The sequence below is a fragment of the Lepidochelys kempii genome, chromosome 5 (genome assembly GCF_965140265.1).
Source record: "Lepidochelys kempii isolate rLepKem1 chromosome 5, rLepKem1.hap2, whole genome shotgun sequence".
Lineage (NCBI taxonomy): Eukaryota > Metazoa > Chordata > Testudines > Cheloniidae > Lepidochelys > Lepidochelys kempii.
In genome coordinates, this window is record NC_133260.1 from 34,190,618 (window position 1) to 34,217,755 (window position 27,138).

Below are 27,138 nucleotides of genomic sequence, written 5' to 3' on the forward strand. Positions count from 1 at the left end.
TGGTTTTTTGTTTGTTTGTTTTGTTTTTTTTCATGGCCATGAATTTGATAGGGCCCTACTCGTAGGTCATGTTTTCTAGTACTTTAATCATTTTTGTTGCTCTTTCTCCAATTTGTCCACATCCCAAAGTGTGGTTCCCAGAACTGGATACAGTACTCCAGTTGAGGTCTTATGAGTGCTGAGTAGAGTGGAAGAATTATGTCACGTATTTTGATTATAACACTCCTGCTAATACAGTTCAGAATGATGTTCACTTTTTTTGCAATAGTATTACATTTTGACACACATTTAGTTTGTGATTCACTATAACCGTCAAGAAGTGATGATGCTCTAATACCCCTGTCATGATTATCATTTTCATTTCCTGTGTAGATGTTAAGGTATCTTCAATGAATAGCCAAAACAAAACAAAAAATGAACAAAGCTAAACAAAATCATGGGTGTTGCATCATATCCTGAATCTCTTGTCAAACTCAGGCTCTGTTGGATCACCAGCAGGGTTTAATTCCAAAGGCCTGGCGTTTTACCCAATAAGCTTACAGGAAGGGCATTCCGTCTGTTCTGAACTGCTAGGATAAATGGCAGCGTGAGAAGGGTTCTGAGACCCTGGGCTGTTACTGACAAGGTCTTTTAGCAATGGATCTCCCGCAAGCAATGCTTAAAACAATGTAACTACAAATGTAGATGGGACAACATAGTTTGAGCATCATTGCAGAAAGTATGATTAGTATTGCATAAACTAAAAAATTCCACTATTGCAACTTACAAGCTTCATTTATACTATTGTAAGCCTGTTTAGTGTGTCTGCCCCAAGCAGGCCTTGCATTTGGCACACTACCATTGTACACTGAGTACCTATTGCATAGTTTCCAGCAAAGCACAGTTCTGTGAAAGTAGCTGTCCACAGTTGAAGAGGTGCTGTACCAAAATTTTCATAAAGCTTTTTTCAATGGATAAGACTGGTTGACATCAGTATTGCATAAAATATTTTTAGAAAAGAAAATCCATAATATTGCATGCTTTATATCTTTAAAGAGAAAACTCATAACTATACATAAGTTACAGTAGCACACAAAATAAGAAGTAAAAATACAGGAGACATGGCAAGAGTCTTTGCTTGATGGGCTACAGGTGCTACACAAATGCTTTCTGTTTATATTAGCACTGTGATGGAGCACAGTGACCTGCTGTGGGATAGAGCCGTGCGAAGCCTTGCTTACAAGTGCAATTGCGCTGTGAACGCTCTTTGCATTTTTTTTCTTTTTTGTACATAGACAATGAGGTGTGTTACAAGCATGACGAGCTACTTGCAGTGTTGCTTGTAGTGACAAAATCCTGTATGTGGCCATGCTATTGATATTTCAGCAACTATGTCTGTATTATCAGTTAAGCTGTTTTCTTGAATCAGTTAAGAGAACTTGTTACTGAAAACTGTCAACAATGGGTCAGCTTCCTTCTGTAGACAGGATTTCAGAGAACTGGCATTTGAAGTAATTGTACGTGTAAGTGTATGGGAAGCTAGTGCAAAAATGTAAGCACTCACGCCAATCAGGAAGCAGACAGTTGCATACCTCACCTGCTGCAACTTTTAAGAGGTCTTCAAGAGTACAGCACATTACAACAATCCAGCCTTGAAGTAACAGATGGAAGACTACATCAAAGGGGAGTCATAGTGGCAACCTGTTGGCTATCCATAGGTGGTAATGATGGCCCGTAGTGATTTTTACTATCTGAGAATCCAGGATTATTTATGGATCAATAGGATTCCTAGCATGAGAGCCATTTTGGCAAAAGGCATGAATATACTTTCAGTAATCAATTGTAGAAACCATCCCAGTCCACTTCTCTAGAAGCTTGCCCTACCAGCAAGCATCATTTAGCCTTGTCAGCTTGTAACCAGTTTACCTTCCTTCATCTGTCTGTCTTGCCTAGGCTTGGAAAGTAGTGAAACTAATTTGGGTTTGATTGAAGAAGACATAGTATGGCGTATATTAAACAGGGGTGACACTGCAGCACAAAATAGAAATAGGTACCCATATGTGGAAAATGATCTTGAAAAGTTAGACTTTTTCAAATGTCTCCTGTTGTCTACAATGCTGTAATATAAAGGATACAGCAATAAGAGTTTTAGCACACCCTTAAAAGTTTGGATCATTTTCCAGCAGATCCAACAAAACTAAAAAATGTGTGGTGGTATAACTTCTCCTTGAAAACAAAGCATGAATATACTGCAAAGTTAGAGGCAAATCAGTGTGATATTTCTGGAGTTTGTCTTAGAAGCTATTTTTGTGAATTGAAAGGAGAAACATTTTGGCAAATTGCAGCTTTATTAAATATAGACTTACTATACTTTCAAGAAGAGGAAATCTTACTTAACTGGAAATTCTCTGAGCAATACTACTGCATTTTACAATAGGGATACAGTGGACATGCTGCATGTGGATTTTCAGAATGCTTTTAACGTAGATTGCTTAGGTAGCAGTATCTGGATACAAAAATTTAAGGTAATCTTTTAGTCCTTTGTGCTTTCTCCTATACTGCCTCTAATCTGCAAAACTACATCATTGTTCACCTTTAAATCCTTCCTCTAAATTCTCTTTTGTTGTGATACCTACAAAAAATGACAACCATTAGGTCACTAGTGTGCTGAGACTGTTGGCTATCATAGTGACTGGTACTATCTCATTATTTCCTTGTACTCTTAATCTGTCTGTATTGCATCATCTGTTGTCTCTTGTCTTGTACTTTAGTCCCTGCCCCAGAAATATTATCGTCTGTATTATTTTGTATTTGTACAGCACCTAGCACAATAGAGCGTTGGTTCATGACCAGGGCCACTTGGTGCTACAATAATATAAATAATAATTTAGAATGGATTCACATCTACAGCCAGGATTTTAAAATATATATAGTTAATTGTGTAACCCTGTGCTATTTCCAACAGTGAGATTAAGGGAATTGCTGCCTTAATTAAATAGTTTGTGCTTTCATAATGTAAGCAACAGTGTGGATGCAGAAGAAGCCTTGCTGTTACCTGCATTTGGTTTCTTGTTATGAGATCTTTTCCTTAAAGCTTTACAGGGAAAATCTTACTAATAACTGAGGGCTGGTCTCTCTTTTCTCCAGCCAGTTTGTTGACATCTGATTCTTTTGTGTCCAGTAAATTGAGGGTTCCAGAGAGAAGAAAGGAAAGAAACTCCACTCACCAAAATGCATTTTCAATCTACCTTCCCCCTTACTGGGTGCAGAGAGTTTTCCCTCCTCCAATCCTTTTCCAATGTTAGTCCTAAGTGTCCCTCAGATGAATGTGTGCACAGTGCTGGAATCACATGATCTGTATAACTCTAGTTTAGTTTTGTAAACAAACTAGGTACTATTGTGTGTGTGTGTGTGTATGTGTATATATATATATATATATATACACACACACACACACTCTCTCTCTCTCTCTTTCTCTCTAAAGGCTAGCTCTCCCAATAACCATGTCAGCATCATAAGTTTTCTTCCCTTTTCCTCACACCTGTGGTGTAGGGTACATGCCTCTATCACACGAGCAGCTCTTCAGACCTGGTTATGTAAACTAATTAGAGTTGAAAATTTGAGGTAACAAATGCAAAAAGTGTAAATGTGCTACATAAAATAGGCAAAAGCCAGAAAATTGGGAAACCAATCCTTTGCCTTTTTGTCAGATCAGAAGGAAGTGAAAATCAGCACTTCTACTTTTCCTTCCCTCAAAGTACAAACAGTGAAAACCTGAGAGTCTGGCTTTGGGCAGTCATATTTCATGACTTTTTATATTTGCACTCATACAGTCTTAGAGTTCTAAATTCTATCTTGATTAAGACAAAACTTTTCACTAAATCTGGAGGGTGACTCACATTTTGATATTATGCTCACCTTATGCACAGAACTCCCACTGATGTCAGTATAAGTTCATCATGTTTATCGTATGTAAGTGCAGGCTATCAGAACTGATCTGCTGTCTGTCTCAGAGAGGAAGATTGTGCCCAAAGAACAAAGCCAATCTATTTCTTTTGTGCTAGCTGAATTGGTACAGTTTTCCTGTGGAAGAGGAGGCAGAGCTGGAGATGTATACTACCCATTCTATCTAGGGATGTAAAATGTTTGCTACCCCCTAACGGCAGCCCTGGCTTTTATATACAAAAAAAACAGTTGTTATGGCACAGCTGGGCCATGGAGTTGTTATAGCATGTTGGGGTTGCCTCAGAAAGAAAAAGGTTGAGAACCCCTGTCCTACTAGATTGATTGGCTGTACTGTTTGTGGGAGGATCTCCTCCCATCCCCACTGCATCTAATTAGTAGCTGATGAGACTATTTGAGCCAGATACTGGGCTCTGGAGTGAGCCTAAATTAATAACTATTTGCTAGTGGATTAGAGAATCTAAAGGTGTTGATTATATTTAAAAAAGTTTAGTACAGTCAGTGTTCTGTTGTTCTCCATTGTTGTTCTTAGGATAGTGTTTTTATTTGCATTCTGTTGCCTCTTGTTCTGGTGGTTGTCACTTTAACTTTGTAAAACCTGTAATGCAAAATGTATTTCAAAATTGAACAATTCCCCCCTCCCCCCAAATTATTTTGAAATTAGATGTATCCCTTGAATACATTTTCAATTTAAGAAATGGAGGACAAAATGCAAATAAGATACTTGCAAATAAAAATGCATATGCAAAAAGTGGAAGTGGTAATTATAGTGAATATGCACTTGCATGATTAACCTGAAGCCCACACAATTGGGTACAGTAATTGTTTATGGTGACATTTTGATGCCCAATAGTTCTTTTGCTCTTAAGCAAAAGCTGTTAACAGTGCACACAAGCACAATTGCTTACTCAATTAAAGGCTGACAATTTTTGCCATGTAGTATTAAAGAAAAAGAGCCTGAATTTGATAACTTTGTCATGCCATTAACATTATTTAAATATAATCTTTCCATGTTTGAGATTTTTTTTTCCTCTTCACAAAATATCAACCTGTTGTAAATTTACGCTGGTGACCCGCTTGATCACCAGACAAACATTTATTGCTAAAATTGTAATTTATATTAAAATATGGTTTGGTTCTCTTTGGTACAGTTGCTGCTAGAAATATATCTTAAATACAGCACACATTTATATTTACAGATTATCTAGTATATTTGTTTGTTCATTGCATTTCACTGTCTGGCAATTAAATCCCTCTTTAATTAGAATAACCTATCTCAGTTCAGCCTCTACTGCTTGTTGCAACTTGCTTTTGTAAGTAATTACTGTTTGATTAAGCATGTAGTGGTGTTAGCAAACTCAGCTGGCTGATAGTGATAGAGCTTTCTGAAGAATGTCTGCAGGAAACAAGTCATTCACCCAGAAAGGAGAAGTTTTCTATAGCTCTGACAGTGCAAGTAAAGAAATTACTGAATCATCCTCTTTTGTAAAGAAGAAAAAATTGGTGTGAATAAGCATTGAAAAGGAAAAAAAAATGTTGGTGCTTCTAGGATTAGGATAATTTTCTTTCATTATGGAAAATATTTGTAATGCTAAATTTGCAGAATTTTTAAATTAGCCCCTGGATCCTAGAAATTGATTCTAAATAAGTTATCTAGAAACAAATGTAGTTATGCTGGTGAGTTACATTCTCATGGGCATGTTTTTGAGGAGAAGGTAGAGGAATTAGTTTTCTTTCTGAGATCCTTTTCTTGTGGTGCATGGTAGCACTATCTCTGCTAGGTTATTGGAACGAGGAGTGTCTGAGATTGGGGTTACACAACCTTCTAACATCTCAAGTGTCTGTTTTGTCTGGACTTTCCTCATGCAGCATTCTTGTGCAAAAATTTCAAGGCTTTAGTCTGAAGCACTGGGTCAAAGGATATGTCTCTTTGAGGGGGAGACAGGAGGTTTTTGTTTTTGTTCACTGTGTAGTATTTCATTTTACATCAAAGAATACTGGTCTTCTAGAACCTGTGATGGTGGCAGTTTAATACAGCTTTTGAAAAGACTTTATACTAAATATGGCAACATTTTACAGTTAAGAGTTTTCATCTTGTTTTGGTTTTATAACTAAATATGCAAACAGTAATTTGACTATTATAATTATATGGCTAAATTATTTACAAGTCTTAAATTAAAGTCTCATGACTCAGTTTTGCTTTTAAAAAATGATTGTGGCTATTTTCACAACTCCAAATACCAACGTGACTAGCCACTCCCTTTTCAGAATTGCTTTTAAGGAAAGGTCATGTCCATGTTGCTGTTACTTTAGAGTAAATTAGGGGAAGCATCATTTCCATTCAATATTTGTGGCATAAATATGAGGTGTGTGGGGGGGGGGGGGTAAAAGAACAACTCCAGGCCAAACTGCATCCAATACAGGAAAATCTTGCATAAGGAACAAGAAACTGTTTCCACTCATAATGTTTCTTTTGAATCATTCTGTTGGGCTTCGATGGGAGGAGCACAATTTACCCCTCAGGAACAGAGGTTTAAGGGCCTAAAACCTATGTAAATCTATGCTTGTCCCTGTCTCTCTGTATGATGGCTCGGCTTCTGCACTAATTCTGCCACCTATCTCCACCTCCAAGGTCAATGGCAGAATGGCTATAGTTGCACTGGTATGTTTGGCATCTTTTAGTTAGTTTTGAACCACCCTCTCAGGGCTGGCTTCCCACAAAAGAGGCAACCTGTGTATAATGAGGCTGGATGAGTGTGGCAGAGAATATCAGTTTTTCAGCTCACAAGATCTCGCTGTGTGGCTTACGCAGTGTCAATCTTGGTAAGAACATGCTTCAGAGAAATTGCTCCTCCCCTTTTGTATGGTTAGTGCCTCTTTTTTTCAGTCCATAAGGTAGAACAGAGTATGTGGCCCAGTGTCTTTACCTTTTTCATGAGAAAACAATCTTCACTGAAGCGTCATTGTTTCCCTTTTCTGTGATAGTTGGGTAAACAGGTGAGAGGATATGCTACAAGTGATCTCCACTAAGGGCTGACAAAACATGTTGAATGTTGTTTCTGTCTCTCTTAAAGGGGATTAAAATTTGCCACTAAAAACTTGCAGGTATCTCCTGTAAAGACGTGTATGATATTACCGTTCTTGCATATGAGGAACTATACAGTTCACTTTTCTTTGCAAACAGTTTAATAAATACACACTTATTTGAATAAAAGCTTATGCATATGTAAGTGATTTTTGCAGTGTAGAATAGTTTTGTATATCATTTGAAATATTTTTAAAATGTAGCAGTCTAGAGGTAATAAATCCTTTCGGCAAAAACTTCTTTAGATTATCTATAGATGTAGGGAATCTTCACTTTACATTACTTGTATACATTGTAACATTTAAAATATTTCATTTGTAAATGACCAAAAAGTTGTTAATGCAACTATGTCTGCGTCTGATTCAAATTCACCTTCAAATCCATTAATTCTGTCTTTCTGATAAGCTAATAGCTGAATATTGCAATACTAAAACAGAAATGTATTTTTACCGTAACCATCTGTCTTTTCCCCAAACCAAACTTTTCATGTTTATAAATTAATTATGGAATATATAATTGGTGTAAAACATATTCTTCTGTTTTTCATTTTTCTTTACATAGCAATAGAAAATTAAAGGCAAAGATATTATATATGACATGTCTAACTTCAATACCCTAGATTCTTAGACCTAGATTTTTCTCTGTTGCATCACAGAAATTGCATGGAAACAGGATTTATGGCTGTAAGCAACTTGAGAAGGATAAACTCTGAAAAGCACAACTCTAACTAGACCTTAGCTTGACCATAAGGCAAACAAGGAATAATCAATACGCTATATTAGTGCACAGGTTTTTAGTAAATTGGAAACATTTTGCAGTTTCTTTATCTAAATTAAACAATCATACTGTACATAAAATCAGTTTGTTTTATTTTGCCAGATAGTATTCAACTATAGCTTTCATCAGTGATGGTTAAACATTGAAGCTTTGTTTCTTTATTTGTACAGAGAGAAATGACTAACACGACACAGTCAGAGAATAGAACCTTCTAAAACATGTTAAAAGCTTAAAAGTCGTCTGCACTAATTAACAAAATACAGTGAAATTTTAAACTGTTAATAGCTGCAACATCCCTGATGCATAGAACTGCAGTATGCTAACACTTTATAACAGTTCTCTGTTGTGTACCCTTTTAACTAGGGTTAACTGTCAGGGGTTTTTTTCTTCCTTACCAGCTGTATATGGAAATTGTGCACACTACTAGGAACTAGCTTTCAACATTTAAAAGCTATGCATATTATTGTATGGAAGAACTACATCTCACATTACAGTTGGGGACAACTTTTAACATTCTAGGGTTTCTTAGAATTCCTAAAATTTTACAATACCTCTTAAACAGAGGTACAAAATGCCCCATTCAACACTACTGCAATTTGTAAAATTTGATTTAGGATTTACTTCCATTCACTGTTCTCTTCCAGATTTTAAGACCATTTTACACATTATAGCAGGGACTTACTACAGCGGTAGGAATTGTTTTCTTCATTCTTTGCTTCTCTCACAATAAAGAGCACATGTGCCAATAAAAACGGGTCTTGGCTTACATGGGAGTAAGGTCTGGGAATTATACTTAATTGGAGTGAAACAGTAGTATTTGCTGCTGTTGACAATATTGGTCTTTAAAGTTAAAAATATCCATTTTCGCTTTTGTTTGCTGTAGCTCCTGTGCACGCACTCAATGCAATGCTTTTTGTTTAAATAATACTTGTGCAAGGACTTGAGTAGCTTATTGAATTGAATTTCTAAACCTTTGAGTTATGGCTGAACACCTAGTTATGAGTTGTTCCCCAATTGCATGAATCAAAGAGGTGGTGATTTTTGAGGCCACTAGATTTAAAAGTATTTCTTTATTGTGTAAATATAATCCTTTGACCATACTCTACACTGTATCATCTGACATAAATTAGCATTAAAATTCTCTGATTTTTATAGGTGTAATATATCTAAAATGGAACTACTTTAACATGGTTCAGTATGATTTCTTATTATCAGTATTTAGAAAAGACCATTTAAGGTCATCTAGTCCATATTTGGACCAATTTATAACTCACTGGTGGATTCCTGGGAATGGATGCGGAAAAGGAAATGCCGTAGGGCTCACTATTGTCCAAAGAGGAACAAAGTAAAGCAAAACCTGCTCAATTTGTTTTGCTTCTGATTTATTTCCTATGAAGTAGTGACTTGATACATTGATATAGGCATGAGATCTTAGTAATTTGTTTTTCAGGAGTTTTGTCTGACTGTTAATCTAGTCTCATGAGAGGGAGACAGTATGTCCTTTTGTTTATTTAAAAAAAAAAAAAAAGTGTGTGTGTGTGTGTATAACTCCTGTAACTTCCAGTGGCCATTACATGAGTTGTCAACGCTATTACACAAAGTGCTGTTGGACCTTTAACGGAAATAAATGGTCAAGACCTCAGATTTGCATCTCATCTGAAAAACGGCATTTTAAGCTAGTGTCTGCTACTGTTATGGTGGGTTACTGGTTAGTACTGTCACTTAGGGAAGACTGTCACTTACTGAGTTGCCATAACCACTTCCTGTAGCACCTATGTGTACCTTTTTGCTTTCCTATCTAAGTGCTGGCCCAGCCCAGTCTGTTTAGTCCATGAGATCTAATGGAAGTGCAGCACAAACAATCAGAAGTGCAAGATGAATATTTTGTCTAAAACTCTCAGCCTCAATTGTTATAACTTTGTTAATCTGTAGTGTGTACAGAGTTGAAGAGTCAGTCAAGGGAAACAGAGCAATGATGTGTATGACTGCTCCTTCCTGGTCTCTTGATTATTTGTGCTGTACTTATGCTTAATCTCAGGGAGTAAACAGATTGGGCTGGGTCATGCTTAAAAGGCAAATCCACGAGGTATAACTAGGTGCTACAGGAAGTATTGATGGCAATTAAGTAAATTTAAGCTCTCTTCCATCCTGTACCTTTCAGTTTTGATACCAAGAAATGATGTCTGTAGTTACAAATACTGGTGGTAGCAAGATAGCCGTGGCATACTGCCAACAATTGCAAATGATAGGAAGCTAGGAAGCAGTGTCAAATCACTTCAGCTATGTAAATGTTATCTTTCTTTGTCTAAGCCCAAGTAACGTTAAACACTATCTCTATTTCCGTTTATTTGAAAATCCATAATCCAGAAACTTGTCTATTTCATTGTGATATGTTTTATCTATAAATACTGCACAGTGTATGTGTACAATCTAAAAATGTTATAGTGCAGAAAAATGCATAACACTAAATTTGTATTATACAACCAGTAACAAACATTTTGGTGTGTCTTTTGGCAGAATAAATACATCTTCTATAGATGACACTTCTAGAAAGAATATTCTGTCTATTCTTAATATTATGCTTTGAAAATAATATAGTTTACAAGATGTGTTGTAAGGTATTCTGCTGTGATTTGCTCACCACCACCATTAAACATGCTGTTGCGTTATTCTAAATTAGAGAATAAATTCTACTCATACTGAAGTTCCAATGGCAAAACTCCAATTGACTTCAGTGGGAGCAAGTTTGGACTCTCTCTCTTATAAAATACAGGCCTAGTTTTCTGTTTTTTTCCATACAGTTTCACAGTGATTCTCTTCTTTCCATTCACGTACAAACATTCATAATTTCTTCCAGGAATTAGTCAAATCAGGCTGATGCACTTTTTCTTTTTAATTTCACCAAACTTACCAGGCCAGTGTTAACAAAACTGGAAAGCAGAATTATAGAAATTAAAAATGATTTTATTTCAAAATAAAGATTTCATTTCCTATGCTTTATTCTTGCCTCTTTGTAATTCCCGGCAAAAATATATTTGAGCGTGAGATCTCTTTATACCTCAAGTGGAAGTATGTGGAACTTACTACTTACTTTTCCAGATACTTTATTTTTAGTTTCTAAGACACAAATATTCTATCCAGCAACAGACTGAACCTGTTACACTTTTTAGTGCTTGCCTTCTCTGATGCTGCTTTGTTGAATATACTTTGATACTTCACTATGAGGTTTATCAGGACATTGAGGGAAGCAAAATATTTCTATTTATTTTTTATTTTTAATACTATCTTTAAACAAATCTTTCAAAAAGACTTATGTAAATATCATTTTTGTGACTTTGTCACAGAAGACCAGTCTTTAATATGTACATTTTTGTATGACTATAGTGCAGTATTTACATAAAGTAGTTTACAGTTTCCTGTGTTCAGATTAAAGCATGAATTTTGAGGGGACATGATTTTACACCCTTCTCCTTCCCTTCATGTTTCCCACTTGAGGTGAGAATTAATGTATGGAAGTAATGTGGATCTGCAGTCAAATATGTTAATGGATTAGTGGAATGTTTTTAGAATGGTAATCAAACATGCCACTGTTTGCCATTTTATTGCTTTCTCTCAGGACAAAACAACCACAAGTGATATTGACCAAATGGTCCAGGCAAATGCATGTTAGTTTTGGAATGACTTTGCATGCCAGGCTTTTTTTTTTCTGGTGAGACAGAAAACAGAGTTACTGTTAGATTGGCATATGCATTGAAACAGGAGGGGAAAGGGCTGCTCAAAAGGGGTGGGTGTTTGCAAGATTCACTCTGACCAGGTAACTCTGCTCAGAGACCACTTCTGGATGATGACTGCTTCTTTTGCATGTGCTCTGTTAGGGTACATCTACACTGCAATTAAAAACCTATGGCTTGCCTATGCCAGCTGACTTGGGCTTGCGGGGCTCAGGCTGATGGGGTGTTTAATTGCAGTGTAGACATGTGGCCTCGGATTGGATCCCAGGCTGTATGACCCTGCAAGGTGGGAGGGTCCCAGAGCACAGACTGCAGCCAGAGACCGAATGTCAGCGCCACAATTAAACAGCCCCTGAGCTCAAGGTCTGAGAGCCCGAGTCTGCTGGCATGGGCCAGCCGCAGGTGTCTAATTTCAGTGAAGACATGCTCTTAGTGAAATAAAAGATATTGCAAGAGGTACTTCTATCAAAAACAGATTAGAGCCCGATTGACAACTCCCCCATCTGTCACAGACATGCTCTCTAGAATATGTCTTTTGTAGATTCATCGCCCTTCTTTCTTTACTTGAATATTTTTCACTTTCAGCAAAAAAATAATTTTTAATGTAAACATGAAATAAGAGACTAATGAAGGTATAGACTTTAATTTTTCTGCTATTATATTGAATTTTTCCTTTAAAAAATAATAATGAAGTCATCCTGCTGTGAATATTTAGATGGAGGAACACATTATAGGTAACACATGTTGTCCACAGAATTATTATAGTAATGCGAAAATATTCTCCGTACCTTAAAGAGAATGCTGTGTTCCATGCAATATGGAATTTCCGAAGGGCAAATATGCTCACCCCGCCTTATGTCTATATCTATTGGATAAATGTTTTCTGCCCATATTCACCTCATTCTACTCCATCTTTCTACTTGTGCTTCACATTGATTTATTTTCTTACATTTGTTTCAAAAGGACATAATGAATTGCAGAAATGTACTTGTTCTCCTCACCTTTATTAAAACCCAAACAATTTAAGCACAGCGAATTAAAAACTCTTATTTACAGCAGCTAAATAATATATGGGATTAAGATTTGCCCAGTGGCCTGGTTTTGAGTGTTAAATCATAACTGTGCTTTGATTTAAAGTTCGAAAATGTATTGCAATGGAAACTATGATTTTATAGCAAAACTTGATATTTATTACTGACCTGTCAAAACATATAGGGGTTGGGGGAAGAACAAACACTCTTAAACTCTTGTAAAGTGCAGAAAATGTGTATTTATTCCTGTTTTATAACAAGTGTAAACTGTGGAGGTTAAGTAGGTGGGGAAACCGGAAGTAATTACTAAGGCCAGTGGCATTTCTGTGGTTTAATACAGGCAGAAGCTAATTATTCAGTTTTTATTTAAGTGAAATGATGCCAAAAAAGAGGGTCCTGCAGAGCAGCTGCACTCCTTCAGTATTACCCTAATTTACCACAGACAACTGTCACAAACAGAACTTTTAAACTTGATATATAGCCACGAAAGTAAGGAGTCTTTTGTTTGCAGTGCATGCAGAAGAACTCCTTTATACAAATCAACCGGCAGATGACGGACAATGATGGAAAATTTGATTCTTTGAAGTCATAATGGTCATTGAAATGTGTGAAATTCTGGTATTGAAAAGAGAGCAGCTAGCAAGACTCTAAATCCTGGGTGGCTGCTGGAAGCTTACTGGGAGGTTTTTCTGCATTTTGACATCAACTTCCCATTGCTTGTTCCCTGCTTCCTTTATTTAAAAAAAGGGGGAAAAGTTAAACAGTAGATATTTGATAGCAGCATTTCACACAATTTTTTCATGTGTGTATGAGTTTTCATAGTGGAGAGATGAAACTTGTGCACACCTGATTCATATGAGCAAAAATGTTAACTTTCATAAATATTAATATGTAAAAAAATTTTTTTTTTTTTGCTCTCCTCTCTTGCCTTATTAGTTTCTTTTTTTCCAGACTCTTACCTTTTGGATTTTGCTATAATAGTGGGGTACTTTAGCAGCCCCCTCAAATGAAGTTGGTTACCTTCATGTTGAATTCTGCTTTCATTGACCTTAAGTCTGTGAACCAGTTTTTTCCTCTTTGGATTCTGTAGCTCATCAGTAGGAAATGATACAAATGTTCAACAGCCTGGATTTTCAGTACTACAAATCTTTCTAAATAGTATCAATTAAAAAGAAATGTCTCTTTGATTTGATAGACATTAAGGCTTTTTTAAGGGGGGGTTAAAAATAGACATTACCAAAGTTTTATGATCTGTTGCAACATGCTATCAAAATGATAAACCTTTTTTTTAAAGTTATTTTCTTCTTTAAAAAAAAATAAAGAAAATATTGTATATTCATCATGCAGTACAATGTCCTAATTTGTTTTTTGTATGGTAATATAATTAACATCAACTAAAATCTGATCCAGTTTTGCCATCCTACTTAATTTTAAGCATTTAATCTCAAATTTCTCAATTTTTTTTACTTTTAATATTTGATACCGTTATCATTTTATTGTTTAAAAAAACCCTAACACTAAGTGTACTAATACAAAAGCAAAAATTTGTTTGAAGCACAATATTAAAAAGATTGGGAGCAAATTGAAAATAGCTGTCAAAAACATCTTTGTTTTGGAGAGTTTGTTCACAGGTAATTTCAATGAGAACTTGAACTCAGAACAAAGCACTGAAGACACAGAGAAAGTTCAACTTAGTGCAGCATAGTTCTTTTCAAGTATTATATTGTTTTAATGGAATCTTGGAGCGCGAGCTTTAGCCCATTGAAATGTCTCTTAAAGGACAGGTTCTTCTGTCACTAGCTGGAACTGTGTGGATGAAATGATCACAATAGAGTGTTGTAATGCATTTTAAAAAGTGTGAGAAATCAGTTAGTCTAGACTAAGAGTACGCCTACAGGGAATAGGAATTTTAGAGCTTCTGTGCTCTTTAGGTGTCAAGTATGTGATAGATGCCAAGCCTTTTTATTCCATATCTTTGGCAACAGCTCAGCTATGCTACAGTACCTTACATGTCTACTGCAAGCAAAAACAGTGATTCTATGTCAAGACAACTTGGGCTTCAAAATCCAGAAACTCATTGTCCTAACAATTGTCTGTTCAACTGCCAATTTTAAACTGGGGAAGATATCAATAAACAATTGCTAGATTCCCAGAAGGCATGGAAACTTTAGCTATAATGAATCAAAAGTATTGAGAGCTAGCAACATCATATAGCTATTTTAATGTCTTAAAACAAGCAGTTTTTATTTGCACTTTGAAAAGATCTTCATAGGGTGAATGGCATGCTGCTAGTAAAATTAATTTTATTAGTTGAAGCCAATCAAGTGCCCCAAAACTGTGACTTTTTAATTTTTTTTTCAAATAAACTAGACTGGACATTTATTAAAGAAATTTACAAATACAATAATCACTGTGTTCTGAGGGCAACATAGTGCAATTTAAAAATCATATTCAACCTGCACCAGTTTTAAAATTATTACATTATATGCAATATTTCTGTGTTCTTTTTGGTGTGGAGTTTAGGGCTCTGGGGGGAGTTTACCTCCACCAAAAGAGAGAATTTAAAAAGTAGCCTTAAATTTATTTTAATCTCATTTAATATAACACCTTTTTATCCTGAAGGATCCAAAAGCACTTGAAAACTTGATAAGCCATAAATATGGTAGATACAAGAACTGTTTAACCATCGAAATCCAGACATCTTTCTGAATCACTGTAGATTAAAAAATTAGTTGCACCTAATTTGTGAATGTCAAAATAAATCACACTTGTGAAAATGGAAATATTAATGAAATTAAAGGTACTTTTCACTGTACAGTTTTTGTAACTATCTTTGCACACGGTAGGATCAATATTACTTCATCAACTAGTGTTCAGTTTCTCTGTTGCCCATGCATACTTGCCCCATGTATAATTTGTGTGTGTATAAAAAACATATTTCATATCTATAAACAGACAAGCCATAACAGTAAAGCCACACCTAATGTTTACTGCAAATGAAAAATTATTGGGTTGGTTAAGCACAAAATTTGTTGCCAAATCAAATACAAAATTCATAGCATTTCTTTTTATATTGTAGTTTGAGATTTTAGCAGAATTAGAAATGCCAGTCTGTTAGAGTATGTTCGGTGTACGTGCTGCAATATTTAAGTAATTGTTAGTGGTGTTTTTTTCATATCATGGCCAGACTGGTATTCAAAATAAACATTGCGTGGGCTTAAGGAAAACCATTATGATTAAGTTGTTAAAATATTTTGACAGTTTGCTTTAGGTATAGTCTGAGCTCAAATTTTACAAGTTGGAAACTTCCTGTGTTTTTCTTTCTTTCTGTTTTAGTTATAAATGCAGGACAAAGATTTCACTCTCACTCCCTGGTTTAGTTCTGACAGACTTACCTTTTCAAGTTTATTTTGTGAAGTGAAACAAAAAATGAAATTCCTCATTTCTAGGGATGATCTGGTGACAGCATCAAAAGCTTTTAAGTTTTGCCACAGAACAAAATCCTATGAAGTTAGTAGCTGAAGACTTAAACCAAGAATGACTTGTTTGCCTGCTCAATTCAAGTCTTGTCACCACTGGCAAGATTAGTTCAATATGCCCGAAGTTCAGCGGCACATTTCTGGACCTTCACCACATGAGCATTTGTTCCTGGAGAGAGACAAGGAGAGTCCAAGAAGCTCCCATTGGCATTAAACTTAAAAGTATCTGAAGTCATGAGTTGTTAGCTGGCTTCTTTCAGCAGCTTTGGATGAAGAATTTGATGATCCACTTTACTCTGTTCAGCAGGTGTCACTGTGCTAGGATGAATTGATGTGCTAGTTATATTTAATTGCTGTTTAGTTTTTGTAAGTGTTAATTTAATTAATATCCAGAAAAATTACTCTCACCGGTGTCTCTCTCATGAATAGATTCCTTGATTATTATTTTTTTATCTGTTATTTTTGTTATCTATTAAAACTTTGTGTGTGTGTCTTCATGGTCTTTATCTAGTGCTTTACTGTTGAGTACAGTTACATTTGCTTACAAGACAATAGCTTAATTAGCTACAGCATTCTCCTACTAACCTCTTCCACTAAAACTTGTAAACAGTTTTGCTTTTTAGATTATAAGTTCCTGCAGACTTTTCCCCCTTATAAACAGAAAATATCATCTCAGAACATCAATACAACAAACACTGCATGAAGCTTAATTAGAAATGTCCCAATCAAAAATGTCAGACAGAATATATCTTTAAGTGAAATGAGTCATAATATCAGAAACTCATCAAACAGACCTCGCTGTTTGAGGAAAGATGAATTTACAGGGTATACCTTCTTGGGTTGTTTTATTATAAAAAGTTAAAGGAACACTACTTCTAAAATAAAGAAAAAATGTGTGGGAGTAGTGAGCATTGACACTTATATTAGCTTCTTTCATAGAGTAGTTTTAAACAAGATGAATTTTTTTTCTCATTCTGTAGGATATCACGCCTTTAACTGGCGTTCCAGAGGAGCACATAAAAACCAGAAAAGTTCAGATTTTTGTTCCAGCACGTAATGCCATGCAGGCCGGTGTCAACAACACAAAAAAATGGAAACTAGAATTTGATACCAGAGAGCGCTGGGAAAATCCTTTAATGGGCTGGGCATCTACGTGAGTCTGATTTTGAAATCATTTTTCCGCTCATATCTGCGCAGATTTTACTTTGAAATGCCCTTTGTATATGTAAATCCATGTGTATTTAACATTAATTATTATAAATGGTTGATGGGTCATGATGGTCATGATGAAATTTTAAACATAACAGTACACATGCTGTTTTCTCTGTTAACATAAATAGGTTTAGAAACAAATTTAGATTGCATTGTTCCAGGCTAGAAGAGGCTGGAAAAAAATCTTCAATTTCCTTCTCCACCTAATTTAAGAGTATGACCCCAAAATCAAGGATTATGCTTGCATATGCAATATAGTAGCGAGTTGCAGCCTCACTATAGTTGAGGGTCATTAATTACATCTAGTCCTAAATCCCTCTGAATGGTCCATTTCAATTAGCCAAAACTTCAAATAAATGTATCTAGTTCATGAACAATCTTTAAAAATATTTCTCCATAAGTATTTAATCACTTTACCCACTTTTCAAAATTATGATATATTGCTGGGTTTGGTATGATTTAAGGTGTTCCGTTGACTTGATCAAATGAAATAAAAATTGCAACAGTGATAAGTATACAGTATCATTTGCTAAACAGTCTTGTCCCTGTTTTGATCCTGCAGAATTTTTATAGCATTTCATAGGCACTTTAATTAGTGGTATCAAATTTCATAAATTATGAGAATTTGGCACACTTCTCCTAACATCATTGTAAATTGCCACTGAAATATCATTTGCGACAGACATATTCTGAAAAGTTAGCACTACACATTGTCAGCAAAAACTTGTTTCAATATCTTACCCATTCCAGAATTTTTTTGAAACATTGAAAAGAGCGCAGTCCACATTAGTTTCCCCTAGCAATTATTTTACATTACATTAGAGCTTAGTACCAAAGCGACTGAAACCAAACCCTTAATTACCTTTGTCCTATGTGTTTTAAAAAAAAAACCTTAAAGTTGAAATAGTATAGATTATGTTTATTGCTTTAGCTCTTTAATATTCTAAATTCAATCACAAAATATATGCATAATTTTAAAAATAGTCTGTTTTAAAATGTGCAAAGAGTTCTGTGGCACCTTATAGACTAACAGACGTATTGGAGCATAAGCTTTCGTGGATGAATACCCATTTAGTCAGATGCATGTATTTCTATTTGAAAATTAACACTGTGCTCAGGTCTGTTTGCTATGTTCCATTTCCTGTACAATAGCTGATACGACCAACACCTATATCAGCTCCCTAATGCCCAGTGTAGCAGGAAAAATATTGAATTCAGAAGTGAGCTCTTAGCTGGTAGAAGGAGATAATGATTGCTAAGCAGCATATTTTAATAAAACGATTTTGAAATTTTAAGCCTATGAATGTAGTCTGTTAATGATTTGCCATCTTAAACAGCTCCCCTCAGACTCCATGCTTTTCACCTGTTGATCTTTAATAGCCTTAAAACCAGTTTTTAGGGGCATCAGGCTCTAATAATAATGTAATAAAATATGATTAGGCTGATTACTGTATATAACCACTGAACTGTCATCAAATGGTAAATCATAACCAAAATGTTTTTAAACAAGTAGTTCAGAAGAGAGAGGCTGTGTATCACCATTTTCCCTGTCTGTCCATCCCTTTACTCTCCCCCACACCAACCAAGTACTTAACAGTTAAAGTATGTTCTTTATTTCTATCTATATTTGTAAACATCTAATGATACTGTAGCAGTATCCAGTAACCCCTGCTTTAGTTAAGGTTGAGTTTGAACTTCTATCCTAATCCCTTACTTTTCAGCTTTTCTCAAATTCTTTTTCTGGGTGAAATTTTGCCTAATTTCAGCCAAAAAGGCAACTTTTAAATTTACAAAATAATCCTCCAGAAAAATTAGTGTTGTTACCAAGGGCTTGTCTACACGTGATAGTTATTCCGGAATAAGGTGGGGTGTGAATTCAAAGTGGAATAGTGATTTCAGAATAACTGTCTGAATAACTCCAGATGTGGACTCTTATTCTGGAATAAGACTGCCTTTTTCTACTTTACCTTAGTTCAATTTCAAAGATTGAGCTAATTTTAAAAAAGACAGTTTTATTTTGGAATAAGTGTCCCCACATAGAATTATGTAGAAATAGTTATTCAGGAGTAGCTGTTCTGTGTACATAAGCCGTAAGTAGGCCAAAGGAAATTTATCCAATTTTTTTGTCTTGAACATTGGATTGAGTGTAAACACAACTGGGTCAAAGGTTTTATAAATTAGCTCATACCTATTAATGTTTGTATTGAACTCTGATAACTGAAGGTGCAATGCTACTAGATAGTTACTTCCAACTAGCTGTTCAAAGCAAGATATAGCTAAGATTTTATTTTCTTCAGCATATCTCTTGCAAATTGGCTATCAGTACAAATATTCTTCATTGAACATCCAAAATCTGTGGTTCCCATCTTTTCATACCGGAATCCTCCATGATATATTGGTGATGGCCGCCATGCCATGCCCTGCCCTGGAATAGTTGCTGTGGAGGAGATAGAGGACAGTTGTGTTTCCATTTGAGGTGACTTCTTGTATGCAAATAACTGAGAGTGCTCATATACAATAGTAATAGACGATTTAGAAATGTGTATTAGTAAAAATCTTGCTTCTGAGATCTCTGTTAACAATATCATGCCCTCTCATTTAATCTCTAACATCTGCTCTCTGACCTTCAGCATTCTAATTATGGTAATAGCCAACTTACAGAAAGAGGGAACAGCAGTTGTACCTTTATATAGGATGAACAACTTCTTCAGGATACTCCCTGGTGAACATAGAGATCAATAGGCAATCTGCTTTATATGTCCTCCATCCCCATGGTATCTGGATGCTGGAAAATTGTCACTGTATTTGGTACTGAACAAACTTGAGTGTTTTGTAACCCAGACAGGATTTTACTCCTCTCTGTCTGCTACTTCATAATAAAGGGTGGAATCTTTGTCACAGAAGACTATAGCGAAGATCAAAGGTACATCACTTGGTCCCTTAATATACCTAGTGGTCATGCCTAGGACTAGTTTCCAGTTTTTAATTCTCTTCATTGCCTTTCTATGAGAAATCCTTATCTTGGTGGCTGATTCATAGCCTGTTCCCCCTCTTCACTTTCCTCTTTGAGGAGTAAGGTGTTGGCTCACTGGTGGATCCCATCTGCACATCAGTTTGCCCATTGGATAAGATTACATGTTTCGTCTCTTCTGCACTGGAGCTAGTTTTTTTTTTGTTTGTTTTTTTTTTTTCATTCAGGGGCTTTCTTCTTTATGGAGATTGTCGTGTCCTTTGTACTGCTTTTCCTCTTCATCCGTCATTGTGACTTCCTAGGATAAACAGCCAAGAGGAAACACCTATTGCAGTTCTTGCCATTCAGCCTCTGGCTTTCTCAGTGATCCACCTCCCACTTTCTTGAGCACTTGCTGTCTCAGAAAGACAGGACGCCATACTAGGTTTTGTGCTCCAGTAGTGTTCCCCCAAATTTCTTCCTAGAATTGCTGTTAAATTTGCAGGTTAATCGATTACCATATAACTTTAATCCTGTGTCTTTAGTGCTCTAGGTGGAGTTTTTATAGCTGCTAAGTGGATCCATAGTTTTTACTATGGTTGGACCCATTTATTTCAAAAACCATTTTGCAACTTTCAGAAATGAGACTAAGACAACTGATCTACAAGTAACAGTTAGCTTATGTGGTTGGGCTTCTGAACTCTACTCGTTTTTAGCTCTTAGGGCTTCTGGGCTTGTTTTATTAGAGTAGAGATGGCTTCTGTTGCATTTAAATGCTGCTCTGGAAACACTTGTGAATGTGGAGGTCATCACAAACATAACTCTGTCAATTTTCAGCCTGTTCTAGATGCGAGGTTTGCTCAGGTATTCTCTAAGTGTTCCTGGTCTACTTGCTTTGAAGTCCTGCTTTCCCTTCTGCAAGAATGTAGATTCACAAAGCAAATAGGGTAAAGACAGGCTTCTTGTCTCCTTCCATTGTTCAGTATTTACATCTTTCACCTTTTCAGTCCCTCAAAATTTGTCTTCCTTTTTCAACCAGTTTAGCATTAAAAGGTTGTCATAGACAATAGACCACTGGTTGCTTATATCATTGGCATATGCTTAAGAACTTACATAGTTACAATTTTAAAATATCAGTTTCTGAAATAAAATGAAAGGTTTAACACAGATTGTTTGTTTGAAATACAAAGAAAAATCTTCCCATGGGAAAATCTTTTAATATTGAAATTAAATCCTAATTTAAAAGTAAAAGGACTCTAGGTGGCTCTAATTTATTTGGGGATGATACATTTTCTTTAAGTATACATTTTTAAAGAGACCGTAAGGTGGCATTACGTTAGACCGTGAGGTGCAAATGTTGTTATACAAAACGCTTAGTGTTACACTTCAAATTTATATTAATATTTTGTCTGTCTTCTTACAGTGCTGATCCTTTGTCCAACATGGTTCTAGCTTTCTCTACAAAAGAAGATGCCATTGCCTTTGCTGAAAAAAATGGTATGTATTTGAGAATTCTAGGTTATTGCAGTATTTGTGTTTGAGTCTATTTTGTTTAGATAATCTTTACTTTACCATTTGAGAAGAAAAGTTACATTTAATAAAGTAAGCAATAGTGTCTTGAAACTAACATCTTTTAAGTACCTGTTTTAATTTTGATAATTGCATATTAAAATTCCCTCTTTAATTATGTAGTTACCTCATAGTCAGTAACAGCTCTGAAAACTTTTAGTTGTTGTATATGCCTACTTATGAATTTGGGAGATAGGATTTGATAGCATGTGATCAGGGATCTATTCTTGACTCTGTTGTATCTGACCTTGTGTGAGTCACTTAACCTCTCCCTCAGTCTCCCCATCATTGAGATGTTTATTTCACTGTGGTATTGAGAGGCTCAGTTCATGTTACGTGCAAGGCAATTAATGTGTTTTCTAGAAGGCACTAGAAATGCAAGTATATTAGGTAGTAGTCATTTTTAATTTTGATCTGGCAGTCTAATAGACTACTCATATGCATTAAGATAAGCACTTGCTTAAGTCTCTGAAGGATTTGGGCCTTAATCGTCTAACAGACCATTAGAAGTATCACATATACTGTAAGCAGTGTACAGTGTGTTAAATAACTTTTCAGACATTTTTCTAACAATGTCCTTTGCGAGTGGAATTTGCAACTGCACAAGGAATTTGCTCCATTACTCCAGCTTCCCCACACAGCTCTGCCAATGAACTTCATCTTGGCCTACAAACGATTACTTTTTTCAGTCCTAGGCACCTCATGAGCAGGGAGTGCCTGTCAGATCAAATTGTGCCAAATTATGTGGTATTTATGATGTGTGCACACATGCAGGGAACTAGGAGAAGCCTCTCAAAGAGATTTCACTTAATTCCTGTCACTACAGGTCATAACTTGCATCTCCAGAGGTGAAAGACTAGGGTATTAAACCACAACGTTGCCTAATCGCTCCCTGTTCAATGTATTTCTGAATTTAGAGTGGTCACAGCTGAATTAAAAATAAACTGAATTAATTACCCCCAAAAAAATCTTCCTGTTTCCATTGGGATACACAAATTACTATTTCAGAAAAAGTTTAAGAATGCAGTAGTATTCACTCAGTCATCACAGCACCTTCATCTTCCTCAAGGGCTTGATCCTGCACATTTCATGTGCAATGCTGCATGTATAAAGTCCTAGATGAAAGGTGATGAGCAAAGCAGGAAATCGGGAGAACCCAGAGCGGCCTTAATGATAGCACTTCTGTTCCACTGACAGATTTTCAGCTTAGTAGGTGCAAGACCTAAGAGGGGAACACATACTTATTCATCTCATTAGCATGAAAGTCAGGCTTAAACCCATCTCCTTGGACATGCCTAGTCTCCACTCACCTCCTGTCCTTTTAATCTGCAGACTTGAGTATGATGCCTGACATTTACTACTGCTCAGTGTGGAGGACTGTGCCTGCCAGTTTACCTTATTTGTGCCTCAGTGGCAGTGGTGCTGGTTCAGCCTTTAGCAGCATGTAGGGGATTGCCGGATCAAGTCACAAAGCCTTGTCTAAACACAGAAGCTGCACCAGTTTAACTAGGGGTGTGATTTTTAAAAAAAAACAAAAAAACAGTTTAGTTAAAACAGTACAAACCTCTGTGTAAACATATCTATTTAATACCAGTTCAGTTTGCAATAGTACACTTCCCGATGCCAGTAAAATCAATATAAGCTAGGGTTAAATCAATGTAAAGTGTCTACACAGATGTTTGTACTGGCTTAAGTGATTTGATTTTAATCTCACACCTTTACTTAAACTGGTGCAATTTTATGTGTAGCCTTTAATCTGTCTTCAGACCGTATGTAGTTGAGGATCTTAAAACAGGCAGACCTGGAAACTTAAGTTACTATTCTTTGTGGAAGTTGCCATACAAACTGTAAGAGGTGAATTAATTAAAATAATTATCAGCAGGAGAAGAAAAAAAAGCGTTTGTAGTGATACTCAAGATGGCCCATTTAGACAGTTGACAAGAAGGTGTGAGGATACTTAACATAGGGAAATAGATTCAATATGTTTAATGGTCATTACACATATTGGTATTCTCACACCTTCTTGTCAACTGTCTAAATGGGCCATCTTGAGTATCACTACGAAAGTTTTTTTTTTTTTTTCCTCCTGCTGATAATAGCTCATCTTAATTAATTCGCCTATTACAGTTTGTATGGCAACTTCCACCTTCTCTGTATGTGTATATATATATCTTCTTACTGTACATTCCATTCTGTGCATCCAATGAAGTGGGCTGTAGCCCAAGAAAGCTTATGCTCTAATAAATTTGTTAACCTCTCTAAGGTGCTACAAGTACTCCTGTTCTTTTTAAAAATGGAAGTATTTCAACTGTTTAATGACTGGGTGAAATCATGTTGGAAAAAGGGAGCCCAAACTTCATAATACCAAGTGTTGTATGGGCAACTTTCCAGATACCTGGAGGCTGTACCTAATTTGCATATTGATTTACATAAACAGTATTGTTCCCATATCCACTTTTCTGACCTTTTTAGCATTTCCCTTGCAGAACTAATCATATTACTTGTCTTTTAATGTTTTTAATTCCATTCTCTCTTAGCCCCATTTTATACACTCTTTATGTATACTTTTCTTTTTATTCCTTTCTACCTAGCTTTGATTACTTCTTCTTCTTTTTTATGGCCTGTTTTCTCCCTCTTTCTCCTTCGCCTTGCAAGGTCTCCCTTCTCTTCAGATTCTCTCCTGCTCCCTTTTCCCTAGGTCTCCTTTATCTTTCCTCACATCACCCAGTCTCTCCTTCCCCTCCTTAATGTCTCATTTCCCATCTTGCTGAATTTCCCCCAGCCTTCCTCAAAGGGTACATGCATTCCCAGAGTCTTGGTGTCTCAGTCTAACATAAAATATAGAGATGTGGACCCATAAGATTATGGGACTATATACCTCAGTCAGTGCTTCCTCTTGTGCTTTCCCACTGATCACTGATAACTTTTGAAATAATGCCCCAGGAAGGAGCAGTGAAAGTTGAAGTATGCAATAGCTGAGATCTGACAAACCTGAGAACAGGCATAGGTCACATTTAGGGCTTCTCTGTTACAGCATCATTCTGTACTGCTGATTACAAAAGAAGAAACTAATAAGTATATACATATTATATATCAGAGGTGTTTATATTTCTTTTCTGTTAAATATTTAAAGTTTTTTAATTTATATTTCTTTGGTCATTTGCTCCGTATTATATGCTGTGTGTGTATTGTTTAGAATTCTCTGCATGTTTTTCCCCAGGCTGGAGCTATGATGTTCAAGAGAGGAGGATTCCAAAGCCTAAATCCAAGTCTTATGGTGAAAACTTTTCTTGGAACAAAAGAACAAGGGTGTCCACGAAATAGGTTGGCATTGGCTATCTCTGTCTCACTGTGAATAAAGTCAGCTGTGCTGTATTTATAGTCCACGTATAATACATCTCTTAATCTCCTAATAAATTTGACCTTTAAACTACAGATGCATCTTGTGGTGTCTATTTAAAATGTTTTTGATGTCTCCAATTGAACCTGTTACAGCCTTCCCTATATAGAGAGGAGATTTGGGGTGTTCATACCTCTAGGAAATTGCTGTACTTGGAATCTATTAAAAGGAATGTTTGAAATCAGCTGCAACAGTAAGGATTGTGGCTTGCCTTTCATAGTAATTTTGTAGTTCAATAAGTTGTGTAAAATCACCACCCTTTTATGTAGATGTTCTGTTAACAGGAACTCCTCTGTTTTTGCTGTCATTATGTACAGGAAAAATTCATCAGTCTGACAGCATGGTATGGCATGCAAAAGTCCAGTATCTGCTTATTATTTAAGCTGTTTGGTGGAACTGCATGTACTATAAGATCCTTTCAATCCAAATTAATACGGTACTGTAAATGTGACTTCCAAGAAGCATTCATAATCTCAGTAACAAGCTAGCATTTTGTGGTTGTGTTTAAAAAATATTGTATATTCCTATGAGTTTGAGCTGCAGTATAAAAGATAAAGATTAGTAAACTCTCCTGTTTGATACACCTTCAAAGTACAAGTAGATGGGAAATTTTAATACTTAACTCAAACTTACAAATTAAATCAGAGTAGCAAGGTAGCAGCTATAAGGTGCTCTTGTAACATTAAACTTATGCTAATTACACATTTTATCACACCTAACTTTAACTTTTAATAATATAGAAAGCAAACACTTACCTAAACTGAGGGCTCCATAAAAATACTACAGATGTTTCATCAGCCTTACTACTAAAACATCTAACCCAGCATCGTCATGGTGCATTATTTAACTGTTAGAATGTTTGTCACGTAGAAATCTATATTTATGGTCTTTCACTTACCAGTGTCTTTTATTTACCCTTTATTATTTTCAGTAATTTTGTAATTGACAAGTTGAGACATCAGCGGATAGTCACTGACAAGACTTGTAAATGTTGGTATAAAACTTGTGTACAACAAATGGTTTACCCTGAGTCCCACAAAAGTGTTCAGACAAGTTCCATTTTTCTGATGGCTGCAGCTATTTAAAGGACAAGACACTTGAAAATGGCGCAACTGCAGTCCATTGCTACACTGACCAAAGGAAAACACAACCAAATGTCTAGGGGGTGGCTTAGACTCTGTGATATTCTTGTAATGTCCCTATTTCACATAGTTGTCCCAGTGTGCTGGCTGACATTTATTTAAAACATTGTTTTTTACCCATTTTCAGTGTAATCAACTGGCTGGCTGATGTTCCTGCCTTCTAAACACAGAAAGAACTCATGTTCCAGCCATGCCCTAGTTCATTATTTTTGTTTTGCATTGTGCATTCGATGGTGTGTGGTGGTATCCGAGTTGCTCCAGAATTCCCAGTGTGCACCAAACTGGAGTTTTGAACAGCCCAGATTCCATTGCATCGCTACCTATTTCAACCCGACTAGCACTCTGTCCTCCAAGGAGACAATGGTAATTAAATCCATCCGATAGAATCTTTTGGTTTCCTTTCACAAGCCCTGAACAGCAAGATCCAGCCTCCACGTAGTGGACTTGGGGCTCCCACTTCAACCCTTGTCAGTACTCTTTAACCATCATGGGCTAGATTTTTTTTTTAAGGCTTTTTTGGTGCCTAAAATATGCAGATTGACACCAAGTGGAGTTTCACCTGGTTTTGATGAAGTCTTCAGTCATCCTCAAGCCCAGACCCTATCCATTTTCTCCAGTCACATTCCCTGCTTTCTTTTCCAGCATTTGGTTGCAAGCCGTTAAAAGTTACAGGGCTAAGTGTCTCAGGAACAAATACACTGATCATGGTGGAGAGCCAGTTATTAGCTGAGCCTGCCACTATACCATCACTCCTTACATTCAACTCAACAGCATTTCTCTGTATATAACGCAATAACTTTTCAATGCCACATTTGATCAA

General features: G+C 36.1%; 1 protein-coding gene across 1 annotated transcript in view; it reads left to right on the forward strand.

The window, feature by feature from the left end:
• The window catches only part of NDUFS4 (NADH:ubiquinone oxidoreductase subunit S4), a 60,198-nt gene extending 34,987 nt beyond the window's left edge, over positions 1-25,211 (forward strand). Inside the window, exons 3-5 of the mRNA XM_073343923.1 lie at positions 17,026-17,198; positions 21,631-21,704; positions 24,997-25,211. Coding sequence (XP_073200024.1) covers positions 17,026-17,198; positions 21,631-21,704; positions 24,997-25,100 — 351 coding nt within the window. The 3' untranslated portion in view covers positions 25,101-25,211. The remainder of the gene's footprint in view (positions 1-17,025; positions 17,199-21,630; positions 21,705-24,996) is intronic.
• Positions 25,212-27,138: the final 1,927 nt, after the last annotated feature.